An 18,375-nucleotide genomic window follows, 5' to 3' on the forward strand; every position below is an offset into this window, starting at 1 on the left:
GTTTCTTTCCCTGCGTGTAGAGAAAAACTGCAGAAGCCCTGAACATTTTATTTGAAATCCATTTATTTTAAAATCCACTTTATTTCTTCATCTTTCTTACCTTCATTCCTTTAGTTTAGGAGTATCGACAATTTTACAAAGCGACACAAGCTGCAGTGGTGGGTTTGTTTTTTTTTTTTTTTTTTTGCATGAAACGAGAATAAACCTCAAACGACAACATTGAAAAAATATACAATATATATATAATATCTGGGGAGGGGTTGTGAGAGAGACCCCACTCTGAGCCCTATAGCTGGCTCCTCCTTCCAAATTCCTGTTCTTTCCCCACCCTTCCTTCCTCATCATAGTTTGAACTGTGCCGCTGTCACGTGCAAGTGCCCTAACACACGTTTCTAGAGAACCAGATGGGGGGGTCAATAACGTGGGGAATGTCCACAATGAGAATGGCAGAAGATGATGGAACATGGGAGGCAGAAATGGCAAATGAGGGAGGAGAGCATGTGTACACGGTGGGGAAGGAAGAACTTAAAAGTAAGACACCTCCTCCTTCCAGCCACATGTTTTGGGAGGGATCCATTGGACTGGTGTTTTAAAGCTCCTAGTAGCGGTGAGAGCCGTCGCTTTTGCCAATGATGTGTCGGTCATCCACGTCATTGCTGTCCGGGGAGTCGGGTGTCTCCGAGTCGGTGCTGTCATCTTCATCCTCCATGCCCTCGCTAGCTCTGCCCTCGCCGCTTTCCGCTGCCCTCTCCTGGCAGCTCTGGTAGGACTGGGAAGGGGAGATGTGGCATAAGGGGAAGGATCCAGCAACCCAACTGCCCACCCAGCCCCAGCCGCTGAGGCTACTTCTCACCTCCATCGGGTTGACTATGATGGTGAGGGCTGAGTCGTCCCAGAACATGTCGCTCTCTTTGCCTCCGGTGCTGGCGTGCCCTCCTTCAGCAGCCCCAGGGACCTCTTGCCCCACTCCCCGCCGGTGCAGGGAGTGGATGCGCAGGATGCCAAGGATCACCATGAGTGCCAGGAAGCCCACGCACACCACAATGATGACAGTGGCAGCACTGGGGACCACTTTGGACAAAGAAAATGAGAAGGCGCGGTTAAAGGCTGTCACTGAAACTGGCATTTCCAACCCAACCTACAGGAACTGGGGTTCCTGGGCAGAACTTGGGTTTTTGGTCTAGGCAGGAACACGTCCTGACTCTTCCACTCCCTTGGGCACAGGCCGTTCCTGCCTTCAGCTGCTGTGTCTTCTCCTGAGGCCTGCACAGTTGGCCAGGATGCCTAGGTCCAGGCATCCTCTGATGTCAGCCCGGCCTGTAGACTGCACATCTTCATCTACAGAAGTCACCAGGATATGTCGCACAGCAGCCATTTCTGTCTTCCTCTTGGGAGGGAGAAATGTGTGCTGGGGAGAGCCTCTAAGGGCACGGGGACGACTTTCAGAGGGTGTGATTTCTGTGCAAGCAGTAAAGGAGGAAGCCAAAATGCACATGGGGCAGAGGCGAGGGCTACGATGGCCTTCTAATTAGTGCCACGGTCAAAGCCCAGCTTCTCCACAGGCGAAAACTTGAAATTCATCTAAGACCCTTAGCCCAACTCCCACCGCTTTGTTCTAGGCCTGTAGCCCGAGCCTTGACTCCCCAGATAACCCCCTTCCCTGCAAAATCTATCCAGGCCCTCCATGGATTTGTTCCGGGTGGTTCTGTACAGCAGGGACAACTTTTCCTTTGCTGCTGCGATCGGGCAGAGCTGGGGAAGGGAGTGGCAAAGGCTGGTTTTTGGTTGCCAGGGCAAACCAACAAATCTAATCTCTAGTTTAGCTTTCAGGCTTCTCTCTCTCCTCTGTTTTGGCGGCAAGAATCCTCTTCTTGCCTGCGTGGTGCTGTCTCCTGTATTTTTCTGCCTTGCTGATCACCACCTAGTGCCATCTCTTTTTTTTTTTTAGAGCAGTGACAATCTTGATTCTCTTTCTGTTGAAGCTTCTTTCTGAAATTACATTACCCAAGCCCGCATGGCACCTTTGCAAGGTGCACAAATGAAATCATACCAGCTTGAGGTTGTGCTTTTTAGACCTTCTCAGCTGTAGATCTCAGACTGCTTCTACATCAAGAAAACACCACACCACAAGAGGAGGATTGTTGCACCAAGCTCTAAAATACCATTTGATGCAGACTGCAGTCTGTTTGCTAACGAAGAGTGGGACAGGACGGTATAACGAGAACTCAATAACATGGGTAGAGGGAGCCTGGAAGGATAGGTTCTACCTGGATATCAGAAAATCAGCAACCTGACCTAAAGGAATAAAACCAAAAGATAGCGTTACATACTTGGGTTGTTATGGGTGCTTGCCAAGCTGTGCCCAGATAGCTCCGGGGGTAAATGATGGCCTCGGTGCATGAACTGCTGGGAACTCAGAATATGGTTAGGATGAGCAGCTCGGTTCATGTTGTGGAGGACGTTCACCTACAGAAAGACCAGAGTAAGACAGACTCAGCCCTGCGTTCATTGCGATACATTCTACATTGCGTGCGTTCCCATCCACCATGTCCTCTCCACGCATGCAAAAGCACCTATACGTCCATGTATTGATCTTGTACCTCAACCATAAACTCATTGCTGGAGTAGCGTCCATTCATCTCGGTGCAGGACAGGTGAAACTTCCTTTCATAAAGAGCAGCGCCATGGTTGATGTGGTATGAGACTTGGCGTAGTATTTCCTCGTAAACCGCAATGCTCTCCACACCTGGGACAAGAAGAGACAATTGGCATGGGGTGAGGAAGCTCTTTCTTCAAAGTCATCTGGCATCACAACGCTGCAGCAACTAGGAGCTGTAGAAGAATCCAAGGCAGTGCTGGGCTGATTGATTTTGGGAAGTGAGCAGAGCTGGAGCTGGCTGCAAAGGACCTGATGAAATCCCTGCTTGCACTGCTAAAACATGTGGAAGGAAAGGAAGAATCAAGAGCAACAGCCCTGTAAGTTCTGGAGAGTACAATAGTGTTGTGCCAATCCACAACCTGCTCTCCCCCAGTCATGTCACGCAAAATGCTGCTGGCATCTGAGAACACCAAACCCCAAGGGCAATGGGAGTAAGTCAGGAGGAGAGACAGAAGCCTGGATCAGAGCTCAGACACCATGCTGTGTGCTGGAGGAGGAGCCACCTCCCCAAGGAGATGGCCTGGGACTTCCAAACAACCAGTTCAACAAATCATAGAATCATAGAACCGTTAAGGTTGGAAAAGACCCTTAAGATCATCGAGTCCAACTGTTAACCTAACACTGCCAAGCCCACCACTAAACCATGTCCCTAAGCACCACATCTACACATCTTTTAAATACCTCCAGGGACAGAGACTCAGCCCCTGCCCTGGGCAGCCTGGGCCAGGGCCTGACTGCCCTTTCCGTGAAGATGTTTTCCCTAATATCCAACCTAAACCTCCCCTGGCGCAGCTTGAGGCCGTTTCCTCTCATCCTATCATTTGTTACTGGGGAGAAGAGACCGACCCCCACCTCGCTACAGCCTCCTTTCAGGCAGTTGCAGAGAGCGATGAGGTCTCCCCTCAGCCTCCTCTTCTCCAGGCTGAGCACCCCCAGCTCCCTCAGCTGTTCCTCATAAGACTTGTGCTCCAGACCCTTCACCTCAGCGTCTCACAAAGTACACCAACACATCTCTAACATCGGGTTAAGTGCTTCTCCCAGCGCTGCCTGACAGGCAAGTGACAAAGGTGTAATTAGACGGCTGTGGCAAAGGAGAGGACGTACCTGTGATGGTCAGGTAGGCAGAAGTGTTAACAAGCTCCAGGCCCCGCTGCTGCAGCAACGCCCCATCCAGGAGCAGATACTCCCTCTCTGGGTCCAAGTCATCTCCTACCAATGAGATCTCGCAGCCATCCAGGTTGTGCACAATCTCATCTGACATTCGTGTGTCCGTCACTGAGATGCAGACGGAAAGAAGACAGGGCCAGAAAGCCAGCCAGCCATCAGTGAAGGCAGGAGTTACTCAGAGTGGCACCCACTTACTTAAAAGCATTCACATCATACGTAATGACTTCTCTTTCTCTGGCTAGTGCTGACCTTGAGCGAAATCACTGTCGGTCTAATTACTTGTTGGAGGAGTCCCTCCGGTTCTAATGACATTATATATGCACATAATAAAGTCACTTTATTTTGGAACAACATACTATTATCGGACTGGTTCATGGTAACACATCTTGGCTGTAAGTACTCTGTTGACAACGACAATGTGTAAATTAGGATCAACTCTATCACACATTCCCAGAGCCTGAGTGCTTTTGAAAGCTTTCCCCTGTCTCACGCCTGCTGGTCACCATGGTTGAGATCTTCATTAAAATGGCAACCACATTCAATGGCTAACTGCTTTCGGCAGGGCCAAGACCAACCTGCTCGAAGTCAAGAAACTCATCATTGTGTGAGGAAAGGCAAAGCTGCTAAACAGAAAACTACGAGCAAAAAATCCCATTACCAGAAAAGATACGAAAGAAGTGAAAGGACACGTGGAGCACAGAGAAGTAATCTGAGAATGACGGAGAGAAATCAAGGGACGAGATATTAAAGGGTGTGAGGAGACCGACTGGGGAATTCATGGGAATAAGGGATGCAGGGAGAGATGGGAGGGGGCGAGAGAGAAGGAAAGCAGGCGAGAAGGAAGCAGGAGTGGAGAGGGTAACAGGCAGGCCATCCATCCAGTGCTGGATTCAATTAAGGGAAATGTAGGTAAAATGTAAAAGGGATTAGGAATAAGCAGCCTGGGAAAGAAGGAGGAGAGAGGGAGGCAAAGGAACTGGGTGGATTGAAAGAGTACAGGGAGGAGCAGAAAGGGATAAGAACCGATTAGCCTACATCTTGACAGACAATGGGCCTTGCTTCTGTATTTGCAAACTCTCTCCTATTTCAGGTGTAATGAGGGGCTCTGCTTCCTCTGCAGGACAGCAACACCTGCAGGTCTTTCTCTCTTGCACCTCGCCCTGTACTCTACTTACCGGTACCATGCCAATTCTCATCCTTCTTGGCCTCCACCTGGTGAGAAATAGAGCAGGTGATCTGGAGGTTGGGGAAGAGGGGGACCCCATCGGGACCCTCAAAGTCTGATGCAGGATGAGCAAAGTGGGCATTGCCACTCAACAGGATCTGGGGAGCATCAGGCTGTAGCACCACAACATAACCTTCCACATCAGGAATGGAGACACAGGACTCTTCACTGAAACACCTGAAGGAGAGAAGTAGAAAGCATCAGTTGGCCCAAGCTTCCACCAGCAACACTGTAAAAGAACATCTCCTGCCTGTTACTGCCAGTGAAGGGAAGATCCTTTTGCTGGTAGGCTTCCCAAAGCTTCCCTATAGCCTGCTGCGCAAGACAGGTGTGGTAGGAATTAAAATACAAGGTAAGGGAGTGTGATTTTAGTCAAAAGAGAGGTAAATCTTCTTGCTGAACCTAGCTGGAGGTGCTGCTTTGTCCACTCACTTGACAGTAGTGGTGAGCCTGAGTGGCCGCACTCCAGGGGTAGCAAAGCGCAGGGAATTCATGTAAGCCACATGCTGGATTGCATGGTTGAAGGTTTCCACGTCGTCACCCTCCAAGGTGAGCAGGGACTGAGAGGGGTTCACATGAACCTACAGGTAGAAGAGAAGAAAATATTCAGGGTTCCTTGGCAAATGCCAAGAGTCCAGGCTGACAGAGACACAAAGGAGAAAGGTGGGGAGTTGTCTGAGGTGGGAGAGCAGGCAAAGTCCTGGGAAGCAAGGCTGGGGAGGAGAGCAGAGGAGACCCATGCAAGCTGGGCAGATGGGCATACCTTCATCCCTTTGCCCAGACTGTCGAAGTCACTGTAATCAAGCCCCTCACGGCAGGCATACAGGCATTCAATAACCTCCCGGCTCTCCAAGCTACCAGGGCGCACAGTGAAGCCAGCCAAGTAACCATGGAAGTAGTGGTGTATCGACAGAGGATCTCCTGAGGGAAACATGGGAGGTGGAGGGTGTGAGAGACATGGCGAGGAAGAGAGCAAAGACAACAAAAGCAACAGTGTGAGGGACATACAGATGTTAGGGGAGGTGGAGAGAGACAGAGGGGTGCATGGGGCATGGCAAAGCGAAGACAACAAAGCAACAGTGTGAGGGACATAGAGATGTTAAGGGAGGTAGAGTGAGACAGAGGGGTGCACAGGACATGGAAAAGCAAAGACAACAAGAAGACGGGGGATGCTGAAGTAAGGAGATGACAGTTTTTTGAATTCTGGACAGGGGAAAGTGAGAAAAACAGACCAACAGAAAGACTAGGGCAGTGAATGGTGGGTAGCATAGAGAAGTTTCTGCCAAACCGCTGAATGCCAGATGGAAACAATTTCTTGTCCCCTTCTCACTCTGCTTCCTGTGAGGGCTTTTAGAAGAAACTATATGTTCCATAGATAGTTAGGGATGAGGTGACATCTCCTGATGTCTCTAAATGGCTATTGTGTTCTTCAGAGACCAACTTTAATGATCAGGCATGAGGACTCTTACTCCACACGAAAAGCATACTCCATCTCTCAAAGCAGGCTGTAGTCCTCCTATCAGCCTTTTCATGCTCCACAGATATCAAGGTATCAAGGACCAATCTGCCAAATAAGGGTTTTCCTCCCAAGGTGGTGGGAGGTGGCAGGACAGGACTGGGGGGAGCTGTATGAGGAAGGCACCATGCAAGAAGTGACAGTCATGCACGGTGAAGAGCGGAAGAGAACCATCTTCGTTCTTTTCCCTACCTTGTACGGTATCAGTGGAGTTCTCGTTTCCTTTGATTTTCTCTTTGTTTTTCTCCTCTGCAAAAGGAGAACATTCAGACAAGCAATAAGGCATTGGAAGAGGGTAGCTACAGGGTCAGGCAAGTATCTATACAAGCGCTGTATCGGCCAGTCCAAAAGAACAGCTCTGGGAGTCGTGTGCCCAGCGGCGCACCCTTCGACCCTAGAGAGAGCACATCACAGATGAGAGAGGGCAGAGCCCCTCTCATGAAGGGGATGGTGAGACTGTAGGATGAGTAACTGATACAAGGGAGAAAGTATAGGGGCTTTTTTCCTCTTTTCCCCATGATATCTATTTGGGGAACAAATTGATTCCCATTTATGGAACATGATCCTAGCCATGTTCGCAACAAGCCATGTTCTCAACACCCTTTTGAAACTCAGATGGTTCCAGAAGGGTGTCCCACGCTGACGAATATTTGTTGGTTGCAAAAGGCCAATCGAGAGCACAGAGCTCAGGAAGATGCCTGACCTGGGAAAAGCAGTACTACAGTGAAGATTTGACTTTGCTAGAAATTTCTGCTGGAGTGCAGGCAAGCAGCAGGCAAATTCCTTTAGTTCTGTCCTGCTTCAGTCTTGCAGGAGATCTGAAAGACCTGGGAAACGCAGCCTTACATCTCCACAGAACGGGTTTTAATCTGGTAGTGGCTTAACTGTGTTCCTAACCTGATCTTTGTCCTCCAACCCAATTCCTCTACAGAATGATTTGTGACTTCTTCATAGAGACCCTCAAGACACAGAAATCCCCATCAACACAAACAGCAGCACAAATAGCACTGCCTGCTCTCTGGTGAAAAGCTTTGATAGAAACGCCAAAGCCTAAACGAGGTACAGACTTTCAACTCTCCTCTGCCTGAAAACTGGTTATCTGTTGCATATTCTACTCCTGCTGTCCATGAAGCTGCCAATGACACTTGTCCCTGAGCTGTTATTACCATGGCCTGCTGCCTTGGTCCGGAAGGAAGGAAGGAGCCACATTGGCTTTGGTGCCAAGGAGGCAAGACGGCTGCAACGTGGTTTGCATCATTTAGTATTGGGTGGTGTTTCTTTCTCCTCTTCTGGCTCTCCCTCCACTCCCTTGTTCCTCATATGGGAAGAGCATGGTTCAGGGAGCAGGCACTCACCGGTCCAGCACGCTCCAATCATGAGCGAGGGTTCCTGCCGTGGCGGGTGAATGAGGCCGTTGTCGTGGATGAGGGCAGGGTCATAAGAGACGCCATCCACGTAGAGCGTGACGGTGGGGAACTCCAGGTTGAGGGCATAATGGTGCCATTCATCGTCGCAGACCTACGGCAGGAAGGGATCAGCAAAGGGCAGAAGGAGAAGGGACACGGGGAAGAGGCAAACGCTTCCTCACCTGCTCAAGCTTCCAGAGGAATTTCACAGGCCTTGCGCTTTCCAGCAATGGCCAGTAGAGGAAAGCAATCCGACAGCCGTGCACAGCCAGAGAGTAATGCGAGTAGCCATCCTCTGCCAGGGACAAGCACGGGGAGTTAAGTACCACACCTCAGAGCCGTCTCGCTCGCCAGAGCCCAGAAGCACACGCCAGCCTGCACGACTGGCACTTGGCACTTGGCACCGCATGCTCACAGCAGGCTTGACTGCTCCCAGAACAAGTGACACCTGAAGAAGCTGCATTCCTAAGGAGGGAACCCTTCCCAGGTCCCGCTCCGGAACACAAGAGATTCCCCCCTGCAGGGACAATCCCTTCTAACAAGTGAGAAGCAGTGGGCAGAAGTGTCACCACCCCAGGAAAAGTGTCTCACCGCTCTGCACTGTACTGCAGATCACCGTCTCCTCTTCCCGCCTGCCTTTGCCAGGCACCACAGCATGCTTCATCCATACGGACAGGGTGAAATGGTCACTCAGCCCCTCATGGGCATTCGGCCCATTTACCACAGGCACCTGGGCAGCCTGGCTGCCATTGAACCAGTAGATGAGACTGCTGTCCTGGCTGTAGTGCACTGAGAGCCGTGCGGTCCAGTTCGCCGTGGGGCTAGGCACCGGCAGCAGGTCAATCTCTCCTGAGGCAGCACCTACCGAGAAGGGAAGGAGTCAGGAACATCAGCACAGGAGAACAAGGAGTCCAAGAACCAGGGAACAGATGAAGAGGGTGCTAGAGGGAGGTTGCCTATAGGCCTTCTCCTGTCTGGAGAAGGATGGTGACTTTTCCATCTGTGCTGAGGGAAGTCCCACAGACTCTGCGTAATGGGGCAATGCACAAAAACCTCCGGCTTCCCAGCAAGGAAAGCACAGGGAGCCCCTCGTACATACAGGCAGGGTGCCCACTGCCCCTCAACACAGTATGCGAGTTAGGTGTCCTCCCAGCCCCGCTGACCACAGCGGACGCGAGGAATGTGTCCCCCCGCATCTCTGCTGTGTGAGGCCCAGAGCTACCGCTCTGAACCCCTCCAGGGGAAGGGGCAGGGTGCTGTGCCACAGCTGTCCTCGGCCCAGGAAAGAATCAATTCACCACAAAGTTTGCGTAGTGACTTCTCGGAGTAGTTATCCCGGTCACAGCCCTTGGCCACATGGTTTGTCTGCAGCTCCACCGTGGCCTGGATGTTCCACAGGGGCTCATCGCAGGTCTCCAGGTGAATGCTGGGGAAGAGCGCGAGGCTGCCGGCACCCGGGGTGTACTCAATCCTCTTGTTCCAGCCTAATGAAGAAGAGTGAAAGAGAGGGGTTAGGTCCTGCCAAGGACCTGAGACCAGAACATTTGGCACACACACAAATGGCATCTATGGACTACGCCAGAAACTGAGATTTTTGGCCCTTCCCATGTTGAAAAGACTTTCTGCAGCTGGCATCAGTGCAAGGGAAGATTTCCTAGAAGCACAGAGTCCAAATTCTCATTTTCTACAGCTAGTACCAGTGTAGCGTCAACTCCTTGGATTGTCAGCCTTTCTTATCAGGCAGAGCAGATATTTAGCTGTGTTGATTTCCCCTTAGTTCTATTGACTAAGGTGAACCTGTAGGCATACAACCCCTCTGGAAAGGCCAACTATCCTCAAGATGAGCAGCCCCAAAACCAATCTACATTGAATACAGTCTATAAGCCTTATCGAATACATAGTAATTCACAGTAATCCAAGGAATGATTTTCCAATGTTAGAATTGCCTTTCAGTGGCTTCGCAACAGACTTGGATGTCTGCTGCGTCTCCTTAGATGGGACTGATGGGTTGGTGCCAGAACTGAACAATAAATATGGGCATACAAATTTATATATGTGTATATACAAACAGTTGCAATGAGTAGGACTGAGTAGTAGTTCAGCGAAAGCACAGGGAAGGCGTGACTGTGTTTGGAGGTTTCATACCCTGCCAGCTGGGCTTGCAGGTGGGTTTCACCTGGATTTCCACTTCAGCATCATCAGAAGCCCGCTTCTTCCCGCAGTCATAGGCCGTCACTGTGAATTTGTAGAGATGATCTCCACTGTACTGCAGCTTCTCCGTGTTCTCGATGTTCCCTGGTTAGCAAAACAAAGAGATCAAGGGAGAAGAAAGACAGTCTCCTCAAAGATGTTCCTTTTTCTAGAAATCACTCTTATTTTTGATCAACCACAAAAACAACCAAAAAGGGGTTGAGTCCCCCTCCCCAGTACCACTCTGTAAGAAGCTATAGCATCCCACAAAATGGCTGCTGCGTCTCTGCACCAGGAGGGACAGATGAGCAGTGCTAGAAAATTCACATAGCACAGCTCTGCCAGCAAATGGGACTGGCAGAGAGGGAGCAAAGCAAGAAAGGTGGAGTAGGTGCGGATTCTTACCGTCATTGTCAATCAGAAAGGGAATATTGGGGGTCAGGATCTCATAGTAGCAGATCTGGCTGTACTGCGGTGAGCAGTCTCCATCGATGGCCTCCACACGCAAGATGCGGTCATACAGCTTTCCCTCAGTCACTGCCACACGATACAACTTTTCCACAAAGACAGGAGCAAACTCGTTCACATCGTTGACTCGAACGTGCACTGTGGCCCTGATGCAGAGAGACATCAATAAGAACCGAATGGCTGATCAGGAGCCACACACTGCCAAAATTTCAGTGTAAGTCTCTCCCCTAAAGTGCACTAGTCTGATTTCCAGCCATCAAAAGCAAGGACGAGGAAAGAGACCTTGGTTTCAACACAGCCATGCTGGCACACAGGAGCTTGGACAATGGTTTCCCACCCCAGAGAAAGAGCAAAAGGAATGATAATGTAATCTGGACCTTATCATAGAATCGTTAAGGTTGGAAAAGACCCTTAAGATCATCGAGTCCAACCGTTAACCCAGCACTGCCAAGTCCACCACTAAACCACGTCCTCGAGCACCACGTCTACCCGTCTTTTAAGTACCTCCAGGGATGGAGACTCAACCCCTTCCCTGGGCAGCCCCATCCAATGCAGCCACGTAAAACACCACCCTTAGACACAACTGTCAAGCATCCCTCGTTTCTAGTGCATTCACTCATGCGACTCAGTCAGTGAACATTTCTCTTTGGGTCTTATTAACATGTTGAGTTGTAGTATCAAGGCTAGAGAAAAATACTTCTGGCTAAAGGAAGCGTTCCCACAGCAATTTTCATTTGCGTTTCTGTGACAGATCGCATTTTGTAACATGCAGCAACGACTAGAGGGACTTACTTGTGTGATTTCTTGGTATTTGCTCCATCAGGTCCCTCTCCACAGTCATAAGCCTGGATGGTGAATGTGTGCTCCTTATGTGCTTCGCAATCCACTGGTTCCTTGGCCCGGATCAGCCCCTCACCTGTAGCTTTGTCCAGGATCACAGCTTCAAAAGGTACCCCTGCCCCATGGATCCTGAAGCCACAGATTTCACCTGGTACCCACAAAGGCAGAGAGGAAGGGGAGAAAGAAAAGGACTGAGGAGTGCGCGTTATGCCCCCTTGCTTCCCTCTCCCATATTTTCTTCCTTTCTAACTTACACTCTCCTGTCTCCCTCATTATCACCTCTCATTTCGAGCAATTTTTGGTTCCCTAGGAGTTCCTCCTGCTATCTCTCACAGCCATTAACGGCGTAGCTTGCCCTCTGCTGGGGACTGCTCCCGCGGCAAGGAGTCTTGACCAGCATCAAGAAAGATTAGAGGTTACAAGGCTCGAGCTAGATTTATTAGCGCTACACAGCCACAGTACTGAGGGAGCACCTTATTTCTCCTCTGCATCCCTCAGGGAGGCAAAACAGGCCGTATATTGCAGCCAGCCAGCCAAAGCGTGAAGATCCACGATGTCTCATCCACCCACACACGCAGGATGCGCACAGCACCGCAGGGAACTGCAGATAGGGTCACCTAAATCCTAAAGTTCAGCTCCCAAGGACCGCTTTTCCTCTCCCAAAGCTGCGGGAGGATGCGTAAGGAAGCTCCAGGCACGACCTAAGCAAGGGCCAGGAAAACAACCCTCATAAAGCCTCGTCTGTAGTTTCAGGGATTTGTGCTTACCGTGAGGGGACGTGGCACTGCCAACCAAGTGTGCCCTACCAGCTTCCTCCAGTGCTCGCAGACACAGAGCTGTGCATGTGATCTTTGGAAATAGCAGAACTGCGTCAAAAAGTAGCTGGCTCCACCCTCGATTTCTCTCCCTAAAGGAAACGGCTCACAGCATCCTAAATCAAGCTGTGCCCGAATTGCCTCCAGACTTCACTGGGGACCTCCTCCAGAACAAGGCTGGGAGGTGATCGTTTCCTGGAGGGAGCTAGACTCCAGCACAGGAATGAATGTCACCCTGTCCCTGCCTCTTTATAAGTCTCTCCCTGCCTCCCACCCTTCCCGGAACTGTCGCCCACCTACCTGCATAGCGCAGCGGAGCGTCCTTGTCCAGCGCAAATAGCGGTGGGTTGAGCAGGACTGTGTTGTCGTTCTCCATGACGATGCCCTGATACTCAGCTTCAATCCAGGGTTTGTGCTTGTTTGCTGAGGTGATGGAGCACAGGAACGGGTTAGCCGCCGATGGCAGATTCAGTAGGAAAGGAGCAGAATATCATCCAGTGGCAGGGAACAACCACCCCTCCCCACCTTCTTCTCTGGAAATAAAGAAGCCTAAAACAGGCTGGGAGGAAGAAGTTATCTTTCTCTAGTTCTCCTCTACACGGCTCTTGGGGGACCTCGTCAGAAACAACGTGTTCCTTCTGGCCTCCTCATTACTGCCTTATTAGAAATATGTGAAGAGGCATCTGGGTGCCCAGGAAAGCTGGAGCGGTTAAAAAATATGAAATCAAGAGGCAGAAGTAGCCTGATTCTGGAAGCAGATTCCAAATGCTAAATCCTTTAGCTCACTGAAGCCCTAATTAAAGGATCCAGGATACATCTTCCCTTGGGGTGTCCCCAGGGGCCAAGTCTTGCATGCAGCCATTATCGCTTATGCCTCGCATCCTCTGGACTAAGGCCCAGGATCTACACACACGTACCCAGGTACGCTTTCAGTCAGTCATCCTACACGTAGAACAACCTACTCCGAGAGTCCCTTGCTCCTTCCTTCCCCACTCCATGGTGAGCACCATATTCCCTTGGCCCCTCCTTGCTAATCCCGTTGGCTGGAGCCCAGCCAGGCTTGGCATGGAGGCAGCAGCCAGCAGGAGGCTCTGAAAAATGTCACAGGCCCAGAAATAGCAAATTAATCTTTATCACACAGGCTCCGGGGCAGGGAAAGGGAGAAATAAAGGGGTGGGGGGGAGGGAAGGGGAGGGGAGAGAGAAGAAAAATCATTACAAATTAAAAACCCCTCCCCCGTGCCCACTCCCTGCCAAATGGGCCTCAGAGATTATATTACATGGCCTAGTTACAACCCCCATTCCCAGATAATCCCCCACTCTCCCACCCCCTGGAGACCCAAGATTTATTACAACCGAGCAATACTTTGAGCACGGCATGGCTCAGAGCTGGTGGGGAGTAGGATACAGAGCCTTGCCCTCAAGGGCACTACTCCCAATATCCGACTTCATCCTCTGCAGCCCAGTATCCTCTGAAACCATACCGGCATCGCGGGACGTGTTGACTCAAAAGGGACAGCATCCCGTGCAACCAAGCGCTTCTGCAAATCGGGGCCAGGGGATGCTGCCGGAGCCGGGCGGCGGGGCAGCGGACGGGGCGAGGGGTCAGAGGGGGGATGCACCAGCAGGGCAGAGCCAGCCTGGCGTAGCCGCGAAGAGCGTGGGTCGGCATTTCTCCCTCGCCGTATTGATTAAGATTATAAAGCGTTGCGTAGGAAATCCAGAGAAACATCCATCCTGCTCGGTATGCAGGTGGAATCCTTCCTGTGTGCCAGTGCCCACGTTTCACCCCACCCCTCCGTTGCCCCCCAGCTGATTCCACTCTGCCACGGCTCTGGTCCGTGCGCCACACCACCGAGGTGGGAATCCATAGCTACAAATGCCAAATATGCCCTGTTGCTGGGGTAACAAGCTGGTGGTGGAGAGAGAAATCCTTTGCTGCATCTACCTGCAACCTGGGAATCACCAGTCTGATTTCTCGGGAAACGAGTTATTGGAGATTAGAAAAACATTTGGGGAATATTTTTAGGATACAGACTCTTACCAGCTTCAAGAAAGCTCTTGTAAATCTAAAATCATTTGCAAAAGGCGGGGAGATGTTTCAGAGCATAAATTCACAAAGGAGAGGAAAAAATCCCAGAGCCTCGGGGGCCCTGCCTCGCCACTGGGCCCCTTGGCACCAGAGCAGCACAAATAGACGCCCCTGCCAATGTCAGCACACCCGGAGCTCCGCGTCGCACCCGCCCCGGAGCCCTACCTCTTCCCAAGCACCAAAAGCACCCGAAGGTGTCACATTCCCCGATGACCCTTCACAGCCCCTCGCGTGTTTTCAGATTCTCCCCCCACCCCGACAGATCATCAACGCGCCGGCTTCCCTGGGATGAATTCCTCGCGCCTGCGTCTACAGCCACAGATCTAGAAACCTACATCTTTCTCCATCGCTCTACGTGTTCAAAGGACATCTGCATGCAGAACGTTACGGCGGCAGCGTTAGGGGGCTTAGCACGTAAAATACTGGTTTATATTAGCAACCTGCAGAGTTAAGACATTAACTGTACGGTAATTCCTATCGACAGATTGTAGATGGATGAGCTAGAATTGGGAGATGGAGATGTTTCGGAGCCCACGGGGGTCTGGGGAGAAGCAACACATTCTCTCTCAGCATGCTAAGGAGGGGAAGGAATGCTAAATCCCCGCAGCGACAACTGAAACAAAAGCAAGACAAGCGGGTGGAAAAGGGGAAAGCGCCAGGGGAACGCCAGAAGGAAAGAACGGAGGGGGAAAAAAAAAAAAAAAGCGGTGGCAGAAGGAGAGATGGAGAAAGTGGAGAGAGGCGACGGGCGCCCGAAGGGGCTGGGGAAGCCGGGGCCGCCCAGGACCGCGGAGCTCCCCCGACAGAGAGGTGCGGGATGAAGGCGAGGGGCGGATGGAGGAGCCGCGGCCGGGGCGTCCCGCTGCCCGCCGGGGACCGGGGCCGGGGACCGGGGCCGGGGACCGGGGCCGGGGACCGGGGCCGGGGTCGGGGCGCTCCGCCGCTCACCTTTGTTGGAGGCGCCGGCGGGCAGCGCGGCGCAGAGGAGAGGGAGGAGGAGGAGGAGGAGGAGGAGGACGGCGGCGCGGGGCCGAGGGTCGCCCATGGCGGTGGCGGCGGGTCCTGCCCTCCCTGCCTGCCCCGGCCCTGCCTGCCCCGGCCCGGCCCTGCCCTGCCCACGCCCTCGCTGCCGCGGCGGCGGGCAGGGACGGCGCGGCACCTCCGCCAGCCCCGCTCCGGTTCCACGCCCGGCCCCGCCCACGTCACTGCAGCATGACGTCACGGGCGCGGCGGGGGGTCGGCAGCCAATGGGAGGGGCCGCCGCGCCAGGTGCTGCGGGGGGGGGCGGGAGCCGCTGTTCTCACCGCAATCGGGGAGAGGGACGAGGGCTGGGGGCTCCCAAACCGGTGCCTCGCCCCCGGACAGCGCCTGCGGGGGGAGGCGGGAGGAACGGGCCGGGGGGGGGGGGCGTGAGGTTTGGCGGGGTACCGGGGTGAGGGGGGCTGCGGAGCGGGGAGCCCGCTCCTCGACAGGTTGGGGGGGGGGGGGGGGCAGGCGTGGGCCGGGGCACTGCGCTGAGGAAGCTCGCAGCCGGCGGCGTCACGGTGTGCGAAAGGGGGCGGGGGGAGCCCCCCTTGCAGGCGGTTGGCGGCCCGGAGGTTGAAGACAAGCAGCCCCCGAGGAGGGCGGAGGGCGAGGAGGGGACTGCCGCTTCTCCCGCCCTCCCCGGCCGGGGCGGGGATGCGGGCAGCAGGGGCAGTCCCGGCCCTTTCCGCGCCCCCCCGCCCTTTCCGCGCCCCCCGCCGCCGGGACTCTTACCGCAGCGGGGAGGCCGCAGAGGGACCGGTCCGCCCGGCGAGCGAGCTCGGTCCCAGCTCGCCGCCAGCCCCGCTCCTCGCCCTCTCCCCTCCTCGCCACCCCCCTGCCCCGGGATGCCTCCCAACCTCACCGGCTATTACCGCTTCGTCTCCCAGGAGAACATGGACAACTACCTGCGCGCCTTAGGTAACTCATCCCGCTCCTTCCTCCCCTTTTGCTGCCTTCCGTCTCCAAAAACGTCACAAGTCGGGACAGGGTTTGGGGGAAAAAACCAAACAAACAGTCCTTCTGTCTGTCACCATCGCTTTTGGGCTGTGGTGGGAGAGGGGAGGAGGTATCACGGCTGGGCTCCCTGGTTAAGAGTGGAGGATGCGGGGATGCTGCGAGAAGAGGGGCCCGAGTCGCCCCACAGATCTCCCCTCCCTCTCTTTCTCCAGATATCAACGTGGTCCTGCGAAAACTGGTTTGCCTCTTGAAGCCCGATAAAGAGATCATCCACACGGGAGATCACATGGTCATCCGCACCATCACCTCCCTGCGGGACTACGTTATGGATTTTGACCTGGGAGTCCAGTTTGAGGAAGACCTGGGACCCGTGGACGGACGCAAGTGCCAGGTGAGAAGCCCAAGCGGCCCAGTTTGACGGTGGCCTGGGCTGCACGAGAAGTTCAGGGACTTGCCCAGCTTTTGATTCAGGAACCAGACGAGAGCCCAGCCCAGAGCTGGCGTGCCCCTGCAGGTCCGGGAGTAAGTGGTTCTCAGAGTAAATCGCTCGCAGCAAAGGGGATGAGCACCAAATAGCCAGAAACCCAGTACTTTGGGAGCCAGAGGGTACTGTCCTCCGGAGCAAAGCCCTGAAAAGACGGAATGTCAGCCCGCTTCTTGGAAGCACTTGGAAGCCAGAGGGTCATTCCCCTCCCACACAGAGCATCAGGCCCAAGGAGCCACCAAAGAGACACCAGATCAGGGACTGCGTCGGAAAATGTGTCCGAGAGGAACAGTCAGTGTCATCGCTGGAAACCCGTGTTGCCGGGACCCGCTTGTCGTGGGACCATGGCTTCCCCTCTACTCCTTGGTTGTTTTTTTTTTTCAGACAACTGTCTCCTGGGACGGGGATCAGCTGGTGTGCGAGCAGCTGGGAGAGAAGAGGAACCGAGGCTGGAGGCACTGGCTGGAGGGGGACCAGCTCCATCTGGTGAGGAGGGGTCCAGCGCATCTTGCTAAATCCCCGTCGCAGCGGGCGGGGGGGACGCGCAGCACCGCGGGCTCCGAGCCAGCCGTGCCGCTTCCTTCCAGCTCCTCTCAGACTTCGGCCCCCGGCTCCTTTCGGGGGCAGCCACCCCTTCACGCAACCCTCCGTCTCCGGGGTTTAAAAATTAACGCGGGTCAGCAAAGGCGACGGCCCCTTCCCTGCCCCGCAGCCTGACCCGCTGGGGCTCTGGCAGGCTTGGGAAGGGCGTGCGGCCTGCGGGGCTCCAGCCAAGCAGCGGGAGGGCAGGCAGGGCGGCAGCTGGGGACGGGGGAGAAGCAGGGGATCCAGCCTAAAACTCCTCTTTTTGCCTCCCTTCTTTCCCTAGCGCATGACCGCGGAAGACGAAGTTTGTGTCCAGGTTTTCCAGAAAGTGAAGTGAGCGCTTCCCACCCCCCCATCCCGGGACGGGACCCCCCCGCTCCTCCGGGGACGGGACCCCCCGGAGACGGGACCCCCCCGCTCCTCCGGGGACGGGACCCCCCGGGATGGGACCCCGCCGCTCCTCCGGGGACGGGACCCCCCCGGGACGGGACCCCCCGGGACGGGACCCCCCGAGTGCAAACTGCCCCGGATTGAAAAAGAAACAAGACCCGAGCCTCCCCGACCCCGTCGCAGCGTGGTTTCTTCTCCCTCGGCTCCGGCCCGGCAGCGGCCGTGGCGGCCCGGGACCTCCCGGGGCCGGGGAAGGGAGGCGGGGAGAGGAGGCGGCCGGGGCGGGGAGGGCGAGGGGCCGCCGGCGGCACGGAGGCTCCTTTCAGAATAAGAGCGGGACGGGGAGGAGCGGGGCGGGGGCTGCCCCAGGGCCGGGCCCGGCCTCCCCCCAGCCGGAGGCCGAAGCCCGGCGAGGCAGGGGTTGATGCCGGCGTGGGCAAGGGGGTGGGAGAGGCTGCCCCTTCTTCTGCAGCCACCACCAACCAGCCTGTCCCCCGGGGACGCCAGGTTCTTCTCAGGGTGCCGGGATCCTCGAGCGGGGTGGGTAGAAAACTTG

General features: G+C 54.3%; 2 protein-coding genes across 3 annotated transcripts; one reads left to right on the forward strand and one right to left on the reverse strand.

The window, feature by feature from the left end:
• Positions 1-45: 45 nt before the first annotated feature.
• CLSTN3 (calsyntenin 3) lies at positions 46-15,566 on the reverse strand. Of its 2 annotated transcripts, none has more exons than XM_087757379.1 (18): positions 15,326-15,566; positions 12,587-12,709; positions 11,424-11,619; positions 10,569-10,777; positions 10,119-10,268; positions 9,272-9,457; positions 8,565-8,834; positions 8,156-8,268; positions 7,923-8,085; positions 6,760-6,816; positions 5,815-5,972; positions 5,484-5,632; positions 5,002-5,228; positions 3,764-3,934; positions 2,601-2,746; positions 2,331-2,466; positions 854-1,071; positions 46-769 (listed from the first exon to the last, which is right to left on the reverse strand). In XM_087757379.1, exons 1-18 carry the CDS (start codon positions 15,420-15,422, stop codon positions 599-601), a joined length of 2,940 nt encoding a protein of 979 aa, XP_087613505.1. In that variant the 5' UTR covers positions 15,423-15,566; the 3' UTR covers positions 46-598. The 2 variants fall into 2 exon arrangements, with proteins under 2 accessions (XP_087613505.1, XP_087613504.1); XM_087757378.1 differs by having other exon boundaries at positions 12,587-12,819; positions 15,326-15,463.
• A 324-nt stretch (positions 15,567-15,890) lies between these two features.
• RBP5 (retinol binding protein 5) lies at positions 15,891-17,991 on the forward strand. The gene is made up of 4 exons (XM_087757775.1): positions 15,891-16,321; positions 16,573-16,751; positions 17,229-17,330; positions 17,713-17,991. Exons 1-4 carry the CDS (start codon positions 16,249-16,251, stop codon positions 17,764-17,766), a joined length of 408 nt encoding a protein of 135 aa, XP_087613901.1. The 5' UTR covers positions 15,891-16,248; the 3' UTR covers positions 17,767-17,991.
• The last annotated feature ends 384 nt before the right edge of the window (positions 17,992-18,375 follow it).

This window comes from Nipponia nippon, unplaced genomic scaffold, assembly GCF_047370975.1.
Source record: "Nipponia nippon isolate SJK-2023a ecotype South Korea unplaced genomic scaffold, ASM4737097v1 scaffold_2, whole genome shotgun sequence".
Classification (NCBI taxonomy): domain Eukaryota; kingdom Metazoa; phylum Chordata; class Aves; order Pelecaniformes; family Threskiornithidae; genus Nipponia; species Nipponia nippon.

Excerpts from the sequence above, each read along its gene's own strand:
- CLSTN3 (XM_087757379.1), bottom strand. The coding sequence starts at position 15,422 with ATGGGCGACCCTCGGCCCCGCGCCGCCGTCCTCCTCCTCCTCCTCCTC. Across the intron at positions 9,458-10,118 it reads CTGCAAGCCCAGCTGGCAGG|GCTGGAACAAGAGGATTGAG; the intron begins GTATGAAACCTC and ends CTTCTTCATTAG. Across the intron at positions 5,633-5,814 it reads GTCTGGGCAAAGGGATGAAG|GTTCATGTGAACCCCTCTCA; the intron begins GTATGCCCATCT and ends TTCTACCTGTAG.
- RBP5 (XM_087757775.1), top strand. The coding sequence starts at position 16,249 with ATGCCTCCCAACCTCACCGGCTATTACCGCTTCGTCTCCCAGGAGAAC. Across the intron at positions 16,322-16,572 it reads CAACTACCTGCGCGCCTTAG|ATATCAACGTGGTCCTGCGA; the intron begins GTAACTCATCCC and ends CTCTTTCTCCAG. Across the intron at positions 16,752-17,228 it reads TGGACGGACGCAAGTGCCAG|ACAACTGTCTCCTGGGACGG; the intron begins GTGAGAAGCCCA and ends TTTTTTTTTCAG.